This window comes from Phyllostomus hastatus, unplaced genomic scaffold (assembly GCF_019186645.2).
Source record: "Phyllostomus hastatus isolate PE091 unplaced genomic scaffold, TTU_PhHast_1.1 phas_scaffold_1066, whole genome shotgun sequence".
Lineage (NCBI taxonomy): Eukaryota > Metazoa > Chordata > Mammalia > Chiroptera > Phyllostomidae > Phyllostomus > Phyllostomus hastatus.
The window spans coordinates 1013639-1027591 of record NW_025334004.1 but is presented as its reverse complement, the minus strand read 5'-3'; the positions used below and the strand labels follow the sequence as shown (position 1 = coordinate 1027591).

The 13953-nt window shown below is 38.3% G+C and overlaps 1 protein-coding gene across 2 annotated transcripts in view; it reads left to right on the top strand.

Annotated features, from left to right (window-relative positions):
- PRKG1 (protein kinase cGMP-dependent 1) overlaps positions 1-13953 on the top strand; it is a 1179828-nt gene that overhangs the window by 950300 nt on the left and 215575 nt on the right. For both annotated transcript variants that reach the window (XM_045853740.1, XM_045853739.1), the window contains exon 6: positions 11698-11775. In XM_045853740.1, coding sequence (XP_045709696.1) covers positions 11698-11775 — 78 coding nt within the window. The remainder of the gene's footprint in view (positions 1-11697; positions 11776-13953) is intronic.

The window sequence follows — 13953 nt, the reverse complement described above, 5'->3', positions numbered from 1 at the left end:
GGGACAAGACCGAAAGCCAGATGAGAAAACACAATGGTGAACTGAAGCAATGTGTCACTTACTTAAGGGGAGGTTATATATCCTTTTAAGGAAGAGCTGGTATCTTCAGAGTTTATATGCTTTTTCAAAAGTGAAATAATTTTTTAAAAAAGTGAAATAATTCAAATATGAAAAATATCCAATCTAGTATTTTTTAATTAATGGTAAAATTTCTAAGGGCATTTATGTAAAGGTAAGGATATCTTCCAGTTCTAAAGATTTTATAACTTTTGTAAAGAAAGTAAAATATTTATTTCATTGAAGTAGTGTTTGTATACTGAGGAATACATTTTACATTGGGGCCTAATATGCACATAGATATTCACACACACAAAAAAACCCTTATGAATTATCTTTACTATGTCTAATACATTTGATATTTTATGTTTTATTACATTTACTACAAAACACTGCTTGTAATTCACTAATCAGATTTTTATGATATCTTTAATGGATCGTACTAAGCAAGGGGCACAATGGGGGGACCGTGGCTTTTCTTGGTTTCTTGGACCCTAGGAGGACGGGAAGCTGCCAGTAATTTCTGTTCATCATGGGGCTGAAGTCCCATTAGCTCCTTGGATAGGCTACATCTTGGCCCACAGCACTGCATGGGATTTTAATTCTGACTCTCAGACAGCTTATTGGCTTGATATGTTCTGGTAGTAGCCATAAATTAATTTTCTAAGATAAGATTACATAGTCCCAGCAGTTCATGTCCTAGGAATTTTATACTTACCCTTGTCTTCTGTGTGGGAACTGATAAGAATCAGCCCCAGTGCCTTGTTAAGGCAAGGATGATTTACAAGTCAAGGTGTGCTGAAAATCGGGCCGTAGAGTTCTGGTCAGGCCAGGGCTTAGGCCTGCCTGATGTTCTGTCCTCACAATGTCTATCCCATCTAGTATGGTTGGATGTACTTATAGAGCAATCCATGGCTTTCTAGTAGAAGTGGGTAGTCAGTAGAGACAGGGACAGTGTAGCACCATCAAGGCAGATGGAAATTCAGTGATTCAGGTGGTTAGAACAGAACAGAAGTTTCTAGCAGTTAGAAGGTAACAGCAACAGTAAGGCAAAGTTCTTGGTGGAGGAGTTTGATAAACAGTGTTATGTGGAGGAACATTTCATGTTTCATCAAGGGCTGGTATGACATCAGGGGCAGCTGCATTGCCCCCAGATCCTCAGCAATGGTGGTGGCACAGACTCATACTCATGGCTCCAGCTCTTTGTGTCTTAAATAACCTTGGTGAGCTAGGCAGGTGTGGTGCCTTGAAGGCTAGTAATATGAAGGATCTTTATTCAGGAGTCTCAGCTGTCTGTATTTCATGAAAAAGCCGTATTTTCTGCTTATACCTGGGTTTCTACTGTGTTTAGGTTCTCTGAGGGATCTGTGAGTCAACCCCTTAAGAGTGGAAGTTCCCAGTTCATGGGTAACTATAGTGCTCCTTCTTTAATACTGGCATTCTCATCCTCGGTGGCATGGTGGCTCTTGTGGTTAGGGTGAGGACACTGGTTATGGTGAACTTGAGGCCATCCTTCCTTCCCGCAGGCATCTGGCTGGACCAGCTATGGCAGGCTCGTCCTGGTGAAATGTCTAAGCAGGCAAAGTGTGTGCTTATGTTTGCTGAGCTTCCAGTTTCGACTCTTCGGGATGTTTTTGCATTTCTTCTGGTCCACAGGGCATTCATTAGGAATATCTCTAAGAGTATGGAGTAAGGAGGGAGTGGAGTTTACTGTGGTGAATTTCTGTGATTGAAGAGCAAACGTAAAGAACACATGAAGCTTCAGGTTGTTCAGGGGTTTGAAGGTCACTGGATTAATGATATTAGAGTTGGAAAATGACCCAATAAAAAGAACTGCATTTCAATCCTGTGAGTTTTTAGGTTCAGCCACTCTGACCTCACAGTTCTTTTTGTAAACAAAATACTCACTATCTCTGTGCCTGTAGGAACACTGTTCTCTCTGCCTGGAAAGCCCTTTTCCTTTTCCCCCATTCAGCAGGGAATTGTCATCTGCCTGGGATACACTATGTATAATTTTTGATAAATTACCTGAATACAATCTTATCTCCTTGCACTAAACTTTGATGATGATAGTGATGACGATGATAATAATAATAAATTTACAGGTATATAATACTTACAATAGGACAAGCTCTATAGTTTGTGACTATTAACTCATTTAATCCTCACAAAAGTCTGTGCAGCTATAATTATATTTTCCAGAAAAGGAAACTGTACTGGAGGGTGAAGTGACTTGCTTAGGGTTAGAGCTGGCATTTGTAACCAGGCCAGTCTGGCTCATGTATCCACATATTTAATCATCATGCTTTGCTGGTTCTCACGTTAGAGACTGTGCCTTACATAACTCTGTAGCCTCAGTGCCAAAAGCAGTATCTCATGTGGAGAAGGCATAGATACATGATGTTATCTGCAATTAATGAATGGCCAGACTTTCCTGACAAGGGCACATCTCTCGTGTGCACCTGAAGTTTAGGCTTAGTAAAGGAGGAATTTGCAGGTAAGTTTGAGCAGGCTTGGAGCCAAGTCGTTGTCCAGCGCAAGAGGTGTGGGGAAGTACAGGACATAAATTAAGAAAGTGGCAGGAGTGAAAGATGAGGCAGGGCTTTGAAACAGAAAACATCTTTAGTAGAGAGATGTGCATACCAGACGTCCAGTTGGTTGAGACAGGACAGTGGTGGTGTGAGGAAAAGAAAAAAAATGTTCCAGGCTTTGATTTTCCTTTTTCTTTTCTTTTCTTTTCTTTTCTTTTCTTTCTCTCTCTTTCTCTCTCTCTTTCTCTCTTTCTTTCTTTCGTGTTCTAGTTAATTTGTGGTTGGTAATATGAGGAAAATTTAATTTTCCTTTAGAGAATAAGAAGGAGAGTGCATGAAACTTGTAGCCTTAATAAGGTTAGATATTATCTAAGGAAGTGCTTCATGAAAGAACAAGTTCCCTGACAACATTATTGCTCCATGAAAGGGAACTGGCCCTTTAGGACAACATACATGAACCCAAAATATTGCTGTTAGTTGTTAGTAGAGCACTAGTTCTGTGATAAAATCTGTGGCTTCAGAACAGGTTTCCCTGACCTCAGACTCAAACCACCAGAACTCAAAGACAGCAATGTGAACAAATGTCATGGTGCTACTGTGACTGTGTCAGTCTTTCTTGGCAGCCCTGGGTAATCTCAGTCCAGATGTACAGTATCTAACGAGCAGAGTTCACCAACTAGAAGAAAAGCCCTGGACCAAAAATGCTGTTTGTTGCCACGTAACTAGTAACTAGTATGTTTTATGATGGATCAAGCTGTTTCATAGTTCTGTTGTCCATGAAGACATCTTATCTTTGAAATAAATTGGCCTCTCAGGGTGAAGACTTTTCTTTGAGGACTTTCACTGATTTGGGCTCCAGAAAGGTAGATGCAACTATTTTAAAGAAAGACTTCTCCTTTTTAAAAGAAATTTTGTTTATTTATTTTCAGAGAGAGGGGAAGGGAGGGAGAAAGAGAGGGTGAGAAACATTGATATGTGGCTGCCTTTTGCATGCCCCCAACTGAGAACCTGGCCTGCAACCCAGGCATGTGCCCTGACTGGGAATTAAACTGGTGAGCCTTTAGTTCGCAGGCAGGCACTCAATCCATTGAGCCACAGAGTTTTGTCCTTTCTGATGTCATAATCTTCTTCTAAGATGCAACTTTCCTCTGTCAAAATTAGGCAGAAAGCATAACTTGAGACTATATTGTTCTTAACTCATTAATTTTCCAATGTTATTTTTTACTTCAAACATTTATTAGATATGTAAGCATACTAAGGTGGTTCATACTTACTGCAGCTATTTTTATAATCAGTAGCTGTGAGATGCCCCATTGTGTGGAGCTCCCCTGGCCACTGTGGATGAGAATGAGTGATCCCAAACACAATCTGTTGTTCCATGGCAAAGGGGGTGGAGATTCCCTCTAGTGGAGAATGCCCCGAGCCCTTCTCTGAAATAGCTTTTATTGGGATTGGTATGTGCAGGGGTATATAGCATGCATTCAGAGCTCATCAGTCAAAGTCTACCGGCCATAGGTATAGAAAACAGATATTATCTATAGATAACAATTGAGGAAACACAGAGATCTGCCTCAGGTCAGGGTCTGTTGGATATGCTGATGCCAGAAGGTCGCTAAGGCGTGGTTCATGGTTCATGAGATTAGGAGTTCACTCCCTTATGCTTTGAACTTAAACATCTGGTTTATATCAATAGGGCTATACAAAGCAAAACAAGCTTCAAAGGGTATAATACATTCTTTAGGCCTGATTTCCTATGGGAACCCTTAATGCTAGTATTGGGTCATGCCTGCCTCTAGCATGCTCTGTCTCAGCATTCTGGTCAAGACTTACAGTCAAGGCCTTGCTCATGCGGGGCTACAGTTTCCAATACTACACAAAGCAGTCTCCAACAAGTAGCAATTACCATAGTGCTGCAATCAATAGGATAGTATCAATTGATAGATGTTCCTTCCATGCTTTAGAAATACTTAAAGGTATCTCCAACGATAAACAAATACACTTAAGTATAATAATATGATTTCTGACTGAAGTAATTTGGGTGGTAATTAACTTCAAAATGATGTGTTATATAGTAGTTTATATGTATTAAGTGATACTTAATTATAGATTATTTTAAAGTTGGGGGTTGAAGATAAAATCACCAGTTAAAATATAGTATATTTGCATCCCTTGTTAGGTTTATGCATAAGTATTTTATCTTTTTTATTGCAATTGCAATAGGAATTGTTTTTTCCATTTATTTATTTTATTTTTTAAATTATTTTATTGTTCAAGTACAGTTGTCTGCATTTATCTCCCCACCACTCCCCCCACCCCAGCTGTCCCCATGTCTTCTTTTTTTTAAAAAAAATTATTGTTATAGGAAAGCAGTGGGTTTTTGTACATTGACTTTTTATCCTGCCAACTGTATTGTATTTGTTTATTGTTTCTATTGGTTCTTTGGTGGAGTCTCTAGGCTCCTAGACACAGACAACAGTGTGGTTGTTACTAGAGGGAAGTGGGTGGGGAGGCAGTAAAGGGTAAAGGGGGTCAAATATATGGAACAAAATTGGACTCTGGGTGATGGGAACATGATGCAATGTACAGATGATGTGTCACAGCATAGAAATGTATACTCAAAACCTATACAATCTTACTAGCTAATGTCATCAAAATAAGCTTAATTAAACAAATACAATATATTTGATATCAGAAACTATGAGTCTGATCTGAAGGGTGAAAATTAATTAGTATATATATTCACCAAGGAGCAACTTTCAAGACCTCTAAGTGCCATATCCAGTGTCACACTAAGCCTTCTGTTAAATGTCAGCAGTATGTGCGGAATTTTAATAGTCTATATGAACATCTATATTAATGCTGAGTTCTGAGAATACAAAGACATACATATGAGCAATTAAAGCTATACCCATTTTTTTCCTAGTGGCAAACATAGGATTGCTTTTTTAACTCACAAGTTTCAGAAATATTATTCCAAATTATTGCTTTGCAGTAATGCCTTGCTTACATTTATGTATACTGTCAGTTTTCTTTCTCTATCCATCTCTCTTTAATCTAAGATTTATAACTCAGCTTTCCCATGAAAAAGAAAGGGGTTTGGACTAAAGCTATTCTTAACCTAGATTATATATTGAATGCCTGTTGTTTGCTAGGCATCGTTCTAAGTTAATCAATGGATATAACATAAAGTCTCCCAAATCTTCTGAGCAGCAGGTGACAGGGATAGGGTCCCAGACAGCAAATAAGAAGGAAGAAGAGTTTCACATCATAATGGCTGTGTTAGAAAGCCTTTCTCACAGGAGGTTCAGTTGTGCTGTGCTTTGCAGCTGTGCTTGTCATCAACCAGTCATTAAAGTGCCCAGTGGAACCACACAGCTTTGGAGAGGCTTTAATACAACAGCAACAACAACAAAGAAATGTAAAACTAAAACTAGGCTATAGGATAGAAAATGATTGGGGTGAAGGGCACATTATGAGAAGAAAGGCCCCAGTGAAGCCTGAATGATGGGAGCAAGATAATGACCTTCTTCATGAGGAGTGCTCTAGGTAGAGGGTCTACAGAATGCAAAGTGCTGAGGAAGGACCCAATCTGGTAAGTGCAAGGTAGAGAAAGAGCCATTGTTTCTGAAACAGAATTAATGAGGGTGAGAATGGGAGGAGATGAGAACAGAGATGAGTGTAGGGGTCAGAATACAGAGAACTTGATAGACCACAGAAGTTGCTTATGATGTCAATTGTAGGAAAAAGTCATTGGAAGGTTTTAAACAGTAGAGTGATTTCTATTGATTTGCTGTTTGAAAGGTCTCTTTGGCTGCAGTAAAAAGAATAGATGGGTTAGCATGTAGTGAGTGAAGAAGCAGGGAGGCCAGATAGGAGGAGGACTTTGTAAAAGTTCAGGATAGGATTGTGGCTTGGATTAGGGAATTAACAGTAGAGATAGTGATAGACAGCTGGGTTTGGCACATGTCTTGAAAGGGAGAGGCTTTTCTAATGGACTGATTCTGGGCAGTGCCAGAAAGATGAAAATTAAAGAAGGCTATTTCATTCATGCAATTTATATGCTTGAGTTCCCATTCTGTTCCAAGCCCTGCGGTATATACACTGAGGACATTGTTGTGAACAAAACTAGGCACAATCCTTACCCTTGCCTTCAACAGAACTTAACATTTGCTTAAAAACATCATTAAAATGTTCATATGAATAAATAAATATATAAGTGAGTAAGTAAATAACTATAAGCTCAGAAAAGGGCAATGAAATAAAGCTATGTGGTATTGTAAAATCATATAATGAAGGGACCTAATTTATCCAGGGTGAGGGGGCTGGGAAATGCCCAGGCAGGGCAGGATGAGATCTGAGCAAGAAGCAGGACACAACTCGGTGAGAGGTGGAGGGGTGCGGCAGCAGGAGCGCACAAGCCTGGTGGTAAGCGGGGAGTGTGGCGCAGTTGAGAAATGCACCTAAGATGACCAGCAGGGCTGAACAGCAGAGTAGGGGAGAGTGAGAAGAGCTCGAAAAGGGTAGCATTGTACACACTAACTACAGTCTTGTAGGCCATGTTAAGGAGTGTGGCTTTTATCCTAATAACGATGGAAACCTTTAAAGGAACCTAATAGTTTCTAAGGTTTCTGTGGATTCTAAATCCTGTATTTTTCTTTGATTTAATTTGAAATAAGAGAATGGTAGAGCAGCAAAGTGACCTTCAAAGAGCAGTGAAACTGCTGGCATTTGAGTAGCATAATTATAGAGACTCTTAGAAAATCAGCATGCACAATCATCTTCCCCTCAGGTGCCATTGAACATGTCAGGATAGTGCAGTCATTATGGTCCTGGGATTATCTTTCTCAGACTTGGGCTGCCTTTGGGCATTGCTCCATAGGCTCTTCCCTGGACCCCTGAGTTTCATGAGCTTATGCAGCATGGAAATATGGACAGTGAATACCTGTGTAGTTACACTAAAATAATTGATATGGCAGTTGTGGATGTCAAGCTGCAAAAGCATATCTGATTATATTAAGAAGGTAGGTAGATAATTTCCGTGAATTAATAAACAGACTGTGGGTATTCCTGTCAGGCTTTCTATGCTCTGGGATGAAGGAACTGAAATCCTGGAAGAGCCAGCTGGTCTGAACATGAGGGGAGCCCACTGTCATCTTGGTACACCCTGGACCCTCACGAGAAGCTAACGTGTGGCAGACAGAGCTGTGAGGACAGGAGAGAGGTCAGGGTCAGGAGCCGTGATTTAACCCAGGATTCAGCCATTTTAGATGCCACTAACTTGGGACTGTGCCATTTTATGACTTAGTTCCTTCCCATTTTGCTAGTCGTGGTTGGATTTTCTTTCACTTAGAACCAGGGAATTGTGACCAATCTATTTCTTTATCATTGAAGGGTGACTTGGACACATCTCTTCTTTGTGTTGTAAAAGATTCTGGTTATTGCCCATACTAAACCACCCAGCCACTGGTGGGGGTGGGGAGGTGAGTGGGGAGATGAAGGGGCATCACCCATCCCATTCATTATCCCCACCACATGTCATGATGAGACATGAATGGAGCACTGCATTGAATACCACTACCACCTCTTATTAATGACATGACCTTGGGCTAGTCACTGTGTTTGCCTCAGCTTCTCTATTGGAACCCCTCAGTAGGTTATTGAGAAGTTCCCCTGAGACAAGGACCATGAATGTGCTTTGCCCACTGTGCTAGAAATAGATATCTGACTGGGCTATATTTCAGTCTGTTCCCCCGCCTCTCAGCTGAGACCCTGACAATGGGGAAGACACCATCTTTCACCACAGTGGTTGGCAGGCTCTGGATTTTAGAACCAACCAGGGACAGAGCCTCCAGGAGAAGTCAGAAACTAAGTACTAGGATACAGCACCCTAGCTGTCTGTTGAGGTTATTTATTGCTGAGCAACAAACTACCCCGAAACTGAGTAGCACAGAGTAAGAACCATTTTACTGGGTTGGCCAAAAAATTCCTACGTTTTTTCTGCAGTGGCAGTCATTTGGGATAATGAGGACCCATCCTGTTGGAGAAAGCCAATTGAACAAAGGAAAGAACCTGTGTTCTTGGAGAACTAGCTGAGTCAATAAGTTAATCATCCCTGAAACCTTTTCATTTCTAGATTTCTTGTTACATGAGAGACTAAATATCTTTATAATTGAAATAATTTATTCAGTAAGCATTTATGGAATAACTAGGCATTTTTCTAGGTACTCAGGTAGAAAGGAAAGGGATAGCCTTTTTAATAAGAAATAGGTGAGGGGAATGAGCTTAGATGAACTGAGAATTCTTCACATTTTTGTCCTTTTTCTTTCCATCTTCCTATTTTTTTCCCAAAACTATTATATGTCTACTACTATGTGACCATAAAAAGATGCAGATTCTTTTATGGGGGGATGGCTCTGTCTTGCTCAACATCCAGAGATCTCTTTCTCATCTTTCTTTTGGGACTTTAGAATCTCCTCCATGGTGAAGCCCTTGGGAAAGAGTCAGATCTCTCCTAGACTATGCAGCAAGCATGTAGTACAAAAGACTGCACAACAAATAGGATAGTATTTTGCATACCAGACTGTTTGGAGGGGTTTGAGAGCTCTTGGATTTGGAACCAAGTGAAAAAAAAGACAAACAGGACTAAAACATTACCATTATTACTAATAAAACCTAGACTAGGGAATGTAGCTTAGGTATGAGAGCCAAATGGGCTTCCTAATCTGGATCCTCTATTTGGGCTGACTTGTCCTGTTATGTAAGTCCAGACAGGGGCAGGTTTCACTGCACCAGGGAGGAGAGTCTTCCCCTGGAGGAGCAGCCCAGAATGCCAGTCCTCTCCAGCAGCTACCTCCCATCAGGAAGAGCTGAGAGGCTGAGATGAACATACACATTACTTCCAAATTTACAGTCAGATAAGTCCTGCCATTTCCTCTTTTACTAAGTGAGGAAAGGGGAAGAGGGGGGTCCAAAGTGTTACTAATTAAGCTCCATGCACATCAAAAGAAACATCACGAGTGGGGAAGATGCTCCACACTTTTCCCTCCCCTTCTGCTGTGGATTATAACTCTTCCCTTTTCCATTTTAGCCACTACCTGTGCTATCTAATATAGTCTCTACTGACCACATATGAGTATTTCAATGAAAATCAATGAAATATATTTAAATTAAATAGGTTCTATTTAAAATAGGTTCTTTTGCATTGATATTTTGGGGTTCATAGATTATAATCCTAGCAGTGAAATTGCTGGGTCAAAAGGCAGTTCCATTTTTAGTTTGTTTGAGGAAATTCCATACTGTTTTTCACAATGGCTGTTCTAGTCTGCATTAGCACCAACAGTGCACTAGGGTTCCCTTTTCTCTACAACCTCGCCAGCACTTGTTTGTTGATTTGTTTATGATGCTATTCTCACCAGTGTGAAGTGGTATCTCATTGTGGTTTTAGTTTGCATCTCTGATGGCTAGTGATGCTGAGCATACATTCATGTATACAATGGGCCCTCTGTATATCCTCCTTTAAGGAAAGGTCCTTTGCCCATTTTTAATTGGATTGTTTGTCTTCCCAGAGTGGAGTTGTGTGAGTTCTTTATATATTTTGGAGATCAAACCCTTGTCCAATGTATCATTGGCAAATATGTTGGTTCCCTCTTAATTTTGCTGATGTTTTCTTTAGCCATGAAGAAGCTTTTTGTTTTGATGAAGTCCCATTTGTTTATTCTTTCCTCCATGTCCTTGCTCTAGGAGACATATCAGTGAAAATACTGATGCATGGAATATCTGAGATTTTCCTGCCTACATTCTCCTCTAGGACTTTTCTGGTCTTTAGACTTATGTTTAAGTTTTTTACCCATCTTGAGTTTATTTTTGTGTATGGTGTAATTTGGTGGTTGAGTTTCATTTTTTTGCATGTAGCTGTCTAGGTATCCCAGCACCATTTGTTGAAGGGGGTATTTCTACTCCATTTTATGCTTCTTTCCCCTTTGTCAAATATTAATTGACTATAAAGTCATGGGTTTATTTTTGGACTGTTACATAGATCAATGGAACAGTGTGTTAACTTTTTAGATATACAAAGAAATTTATGGCTATTCTCAATGTCAAGTATAACTGAAAAGCAATTTTAATAATAGATAGACCAAAGTGTTCAGAAACATAGTGTTGAAGTGTAAAGACAAATCACAGCCAAGTCACATGCAAAACATGAACTCTCTTTCCTAAAGAGTGTGCAAAGTAATATTTTCTTCCCCCAAATATGGCTCACTTGCTAAGCTGCCAAGAAGGATAGGGCCAGATGGCACACAGTTCTCATTTCCTGGTTATACCTCCTGACCCAGCCATATATTTTTTCCTACTTCTCCTTACAGAAATTACTTTTGTCTGTTTTGGGAATTATCTTAACTCTGGGAATGAACCTAGTGACTGTGTCAGAATCAGAATACTGACACACTGACTGTGACAATGTTCTTTCAGCCTTACTCTGTTCCTAATTTGGTAGTTTATGAGCTCACAGATGCTGGACCAGAATTTAGTCTATAAAATTAAGACATTCTGTTTGATGGAGCCAAATCTAAATTGCTGAAGCAAGGACAGTAAAGCATGAAGCAGTGCCTTAAAAAGTAACTAGGGCCATCAAATTCACACTAAAAGTCAACATCATTTCAAAATGAAGATCTTTAGATGCCATAGTAATTTCTCAGGAAAAAAAGGCAATCATTATGAGAATACTAAAACTAAATGAGAATAACAAATAAAATAATACAGAAGACCAATTTAATTAGCAGCTGTGCTGTTTTATGCTCAGTTGATGGGAGAAAAGAATATTTTCATCAAACTATTAAAATGAATTGATTTAAATATATGAATGTAATCATCCATAACAATGGCATTAACAAAATAGTTTTAAAAATGAGCATGATAGAAATGACTTCCCTGTAATTATTATGTTCATTGACTATTATTTATTTTTAAACCATGATGGATTTTAGGTTTGGGTAAAACTCCAGGGGGATGAATGTGTCCCTCAGGAGCTGGTATTGGGAGAGGTTGAGTTGTTTGGTAAATTACTTTTTTCTTAATGTTTTTTTTTTCTGTTGCTATTTCTGTTTTTCAGACCCACTATGAAAATGGGGAATATATCATCAGGCAAGGTGCAAGAGGAGACACGTTCTTTATAATCAGCAAAGGAAAGGTAAGCTCTGGTAGGACGAGAGAGTGATGTAGGAGGGGAGCCAGGTCCGCAGTGACCCCGGCAGCAGCATGTGTGCCCCATCTTGGACTACACCAGTTTTTCCATTTGCAGAAACTGAAAGAGGAATGTTTAAGCATGAATTTCCCAAAAATAACACAGAAGGAAGAAAAAGTCTAACTTTGAAGCCCAGTAAATAGTCCATGTGCTATAATATAGTCATGATTCTAGATACCACTGACATGTCTGCATTAATGGGAAGACTTCCATAATTAAAATTATATAATTAAAAAGAAAAAGACAATTGTTGCTTAAAAATTCCTTAACAGGGAAAAAATTCTTTCAGTCATTCATAGCAGTGAAAGTGCCATCATGAAACATCTGGACTTTGAGACCTGTTGGCCCAAGTTTGAATCTGGCCATGAAACACACTAGTTTTGTATCCATGGATGATTTGCTAAATACTCTGGGGGCAATAAGGATATGAAAATACCCATGTTTTATTGTATCTTCCTAAATAAATATTGAATAAATACTAAAAGCTAATAAAATGATAAATTATAGAGCAAGGATGAGTATAAGGTATACAAGGGATCTGAACAAAGAGCCATAATTTAGTCTTTACTATATTGTTTTAATTTTTCAATATTATGAATCTATTATAATTTTATTTAAAACTCAATAAGAAATCAAGTGAATTGGAAAGTTGGGGCTTATGTAGATTAATATTCATTATATTGCTATAACTATCTTTTAAAAAATAAATTTAACAGTAAAGTCATAATCATTTTTGTATTTAAGTATCATTGCACTATAAGCTATGATTTGAACTTATTTTGCTTTTTCATAAATGATCCTTAAAAAGAATTTGTATGTGTTAGGTATAGGAAGAGATGGGGAAGGAAATGCAGGTGGAAGGGAATTTATATTTCCACTTTTACAATTGTTACTTAAAAATAAGTGAATCTGTTTCCTCTGATTTAACAAATATGACTGAATCTTGTACTTTGTGGCTCATATTAAAATAAAAAAGAGATTTAAAGAGCTACAGTATGCAGGACATGTGAAACATTATAAATCTTGTTGGATCATATTTTGGAAAATTCTCTTTGGACTAATTTTGAATCAAGAATATGCACATGTCAATGTTTTATACCAGTGGCTTGTTACACTAAAGGAAGAAAATGATGTTTATACTTTTACCATATACCTATTTTTGACTGCTATCAGAAAGCCTGGAATAGAAATAGAAGTCAGGGACCAGCTTCTAAAAAGGCATCCTGAAATGACATATGACCAGTTATAGTTAAAACTCTATCTTGATTTTTCCATTATTACACGATAAGAAATGTTAGCATTTTGTGTTTTATATATAAATTGGTAGAGTCTACCATTTAGTCTTCCATTTCTTAACATTGGCTAAAAAAATCTGGAAAAAATTAAAAATCTTCATGGATATAAATGACTCCACTGGTCACATGGAGGCTTTTTACCTGCATGACCTGGCTGTATTTCTTCTTTATTACATTGCTAATTCTTTGCTCTCAGGGAATGATATGTTTATTACATAAGATAAATTTCTGACAGGCTTATGTGAACACCCTATTACTGCAAGTTCCCAGTGCTAGCTAAAAGAAGCTGTGTTTTTAACCAGGTTTAGCAGAAGACAGGTGCATTAGTGATGCTGTTTCATAATAAGTCTAATTAGAAATAACATGGAAATTACATCACAGAAACTGATTCTCTTGGCAATATTCTGGAGCACTATAGGGATTCCAGGAGGGATGTAGTAAGAATACATTAGACTCTTTTAAAGACACATTCATGATTTATTTTAAGTGAGGCATAAATAGACTTTTCCTAACCAAGTTTTTGAGGTCAAACAACTTAGCTGCTATGATTGCTAGTTATATAAATTATGAAATAATTAATATGTGATAGAGTAATATAATAATTATATTAATTCTAATTATTAATGTATTGGAATGACTGCATTAAGCCTTACACAGCAGAAAATGGGCACACTTAAGTCCCAATGGGAAGAATAGGAAGAGAGAAGAGTAATTAGGGTAGATTCAGGTAAGCAGGCAAAGTCGTAGAACTGAAATTTTCTAAAACTGTATGCTTTGTTTTAGGTATTCAGATGTAAATTTGTTTTCATATGCATTTTAAACAAGTTAT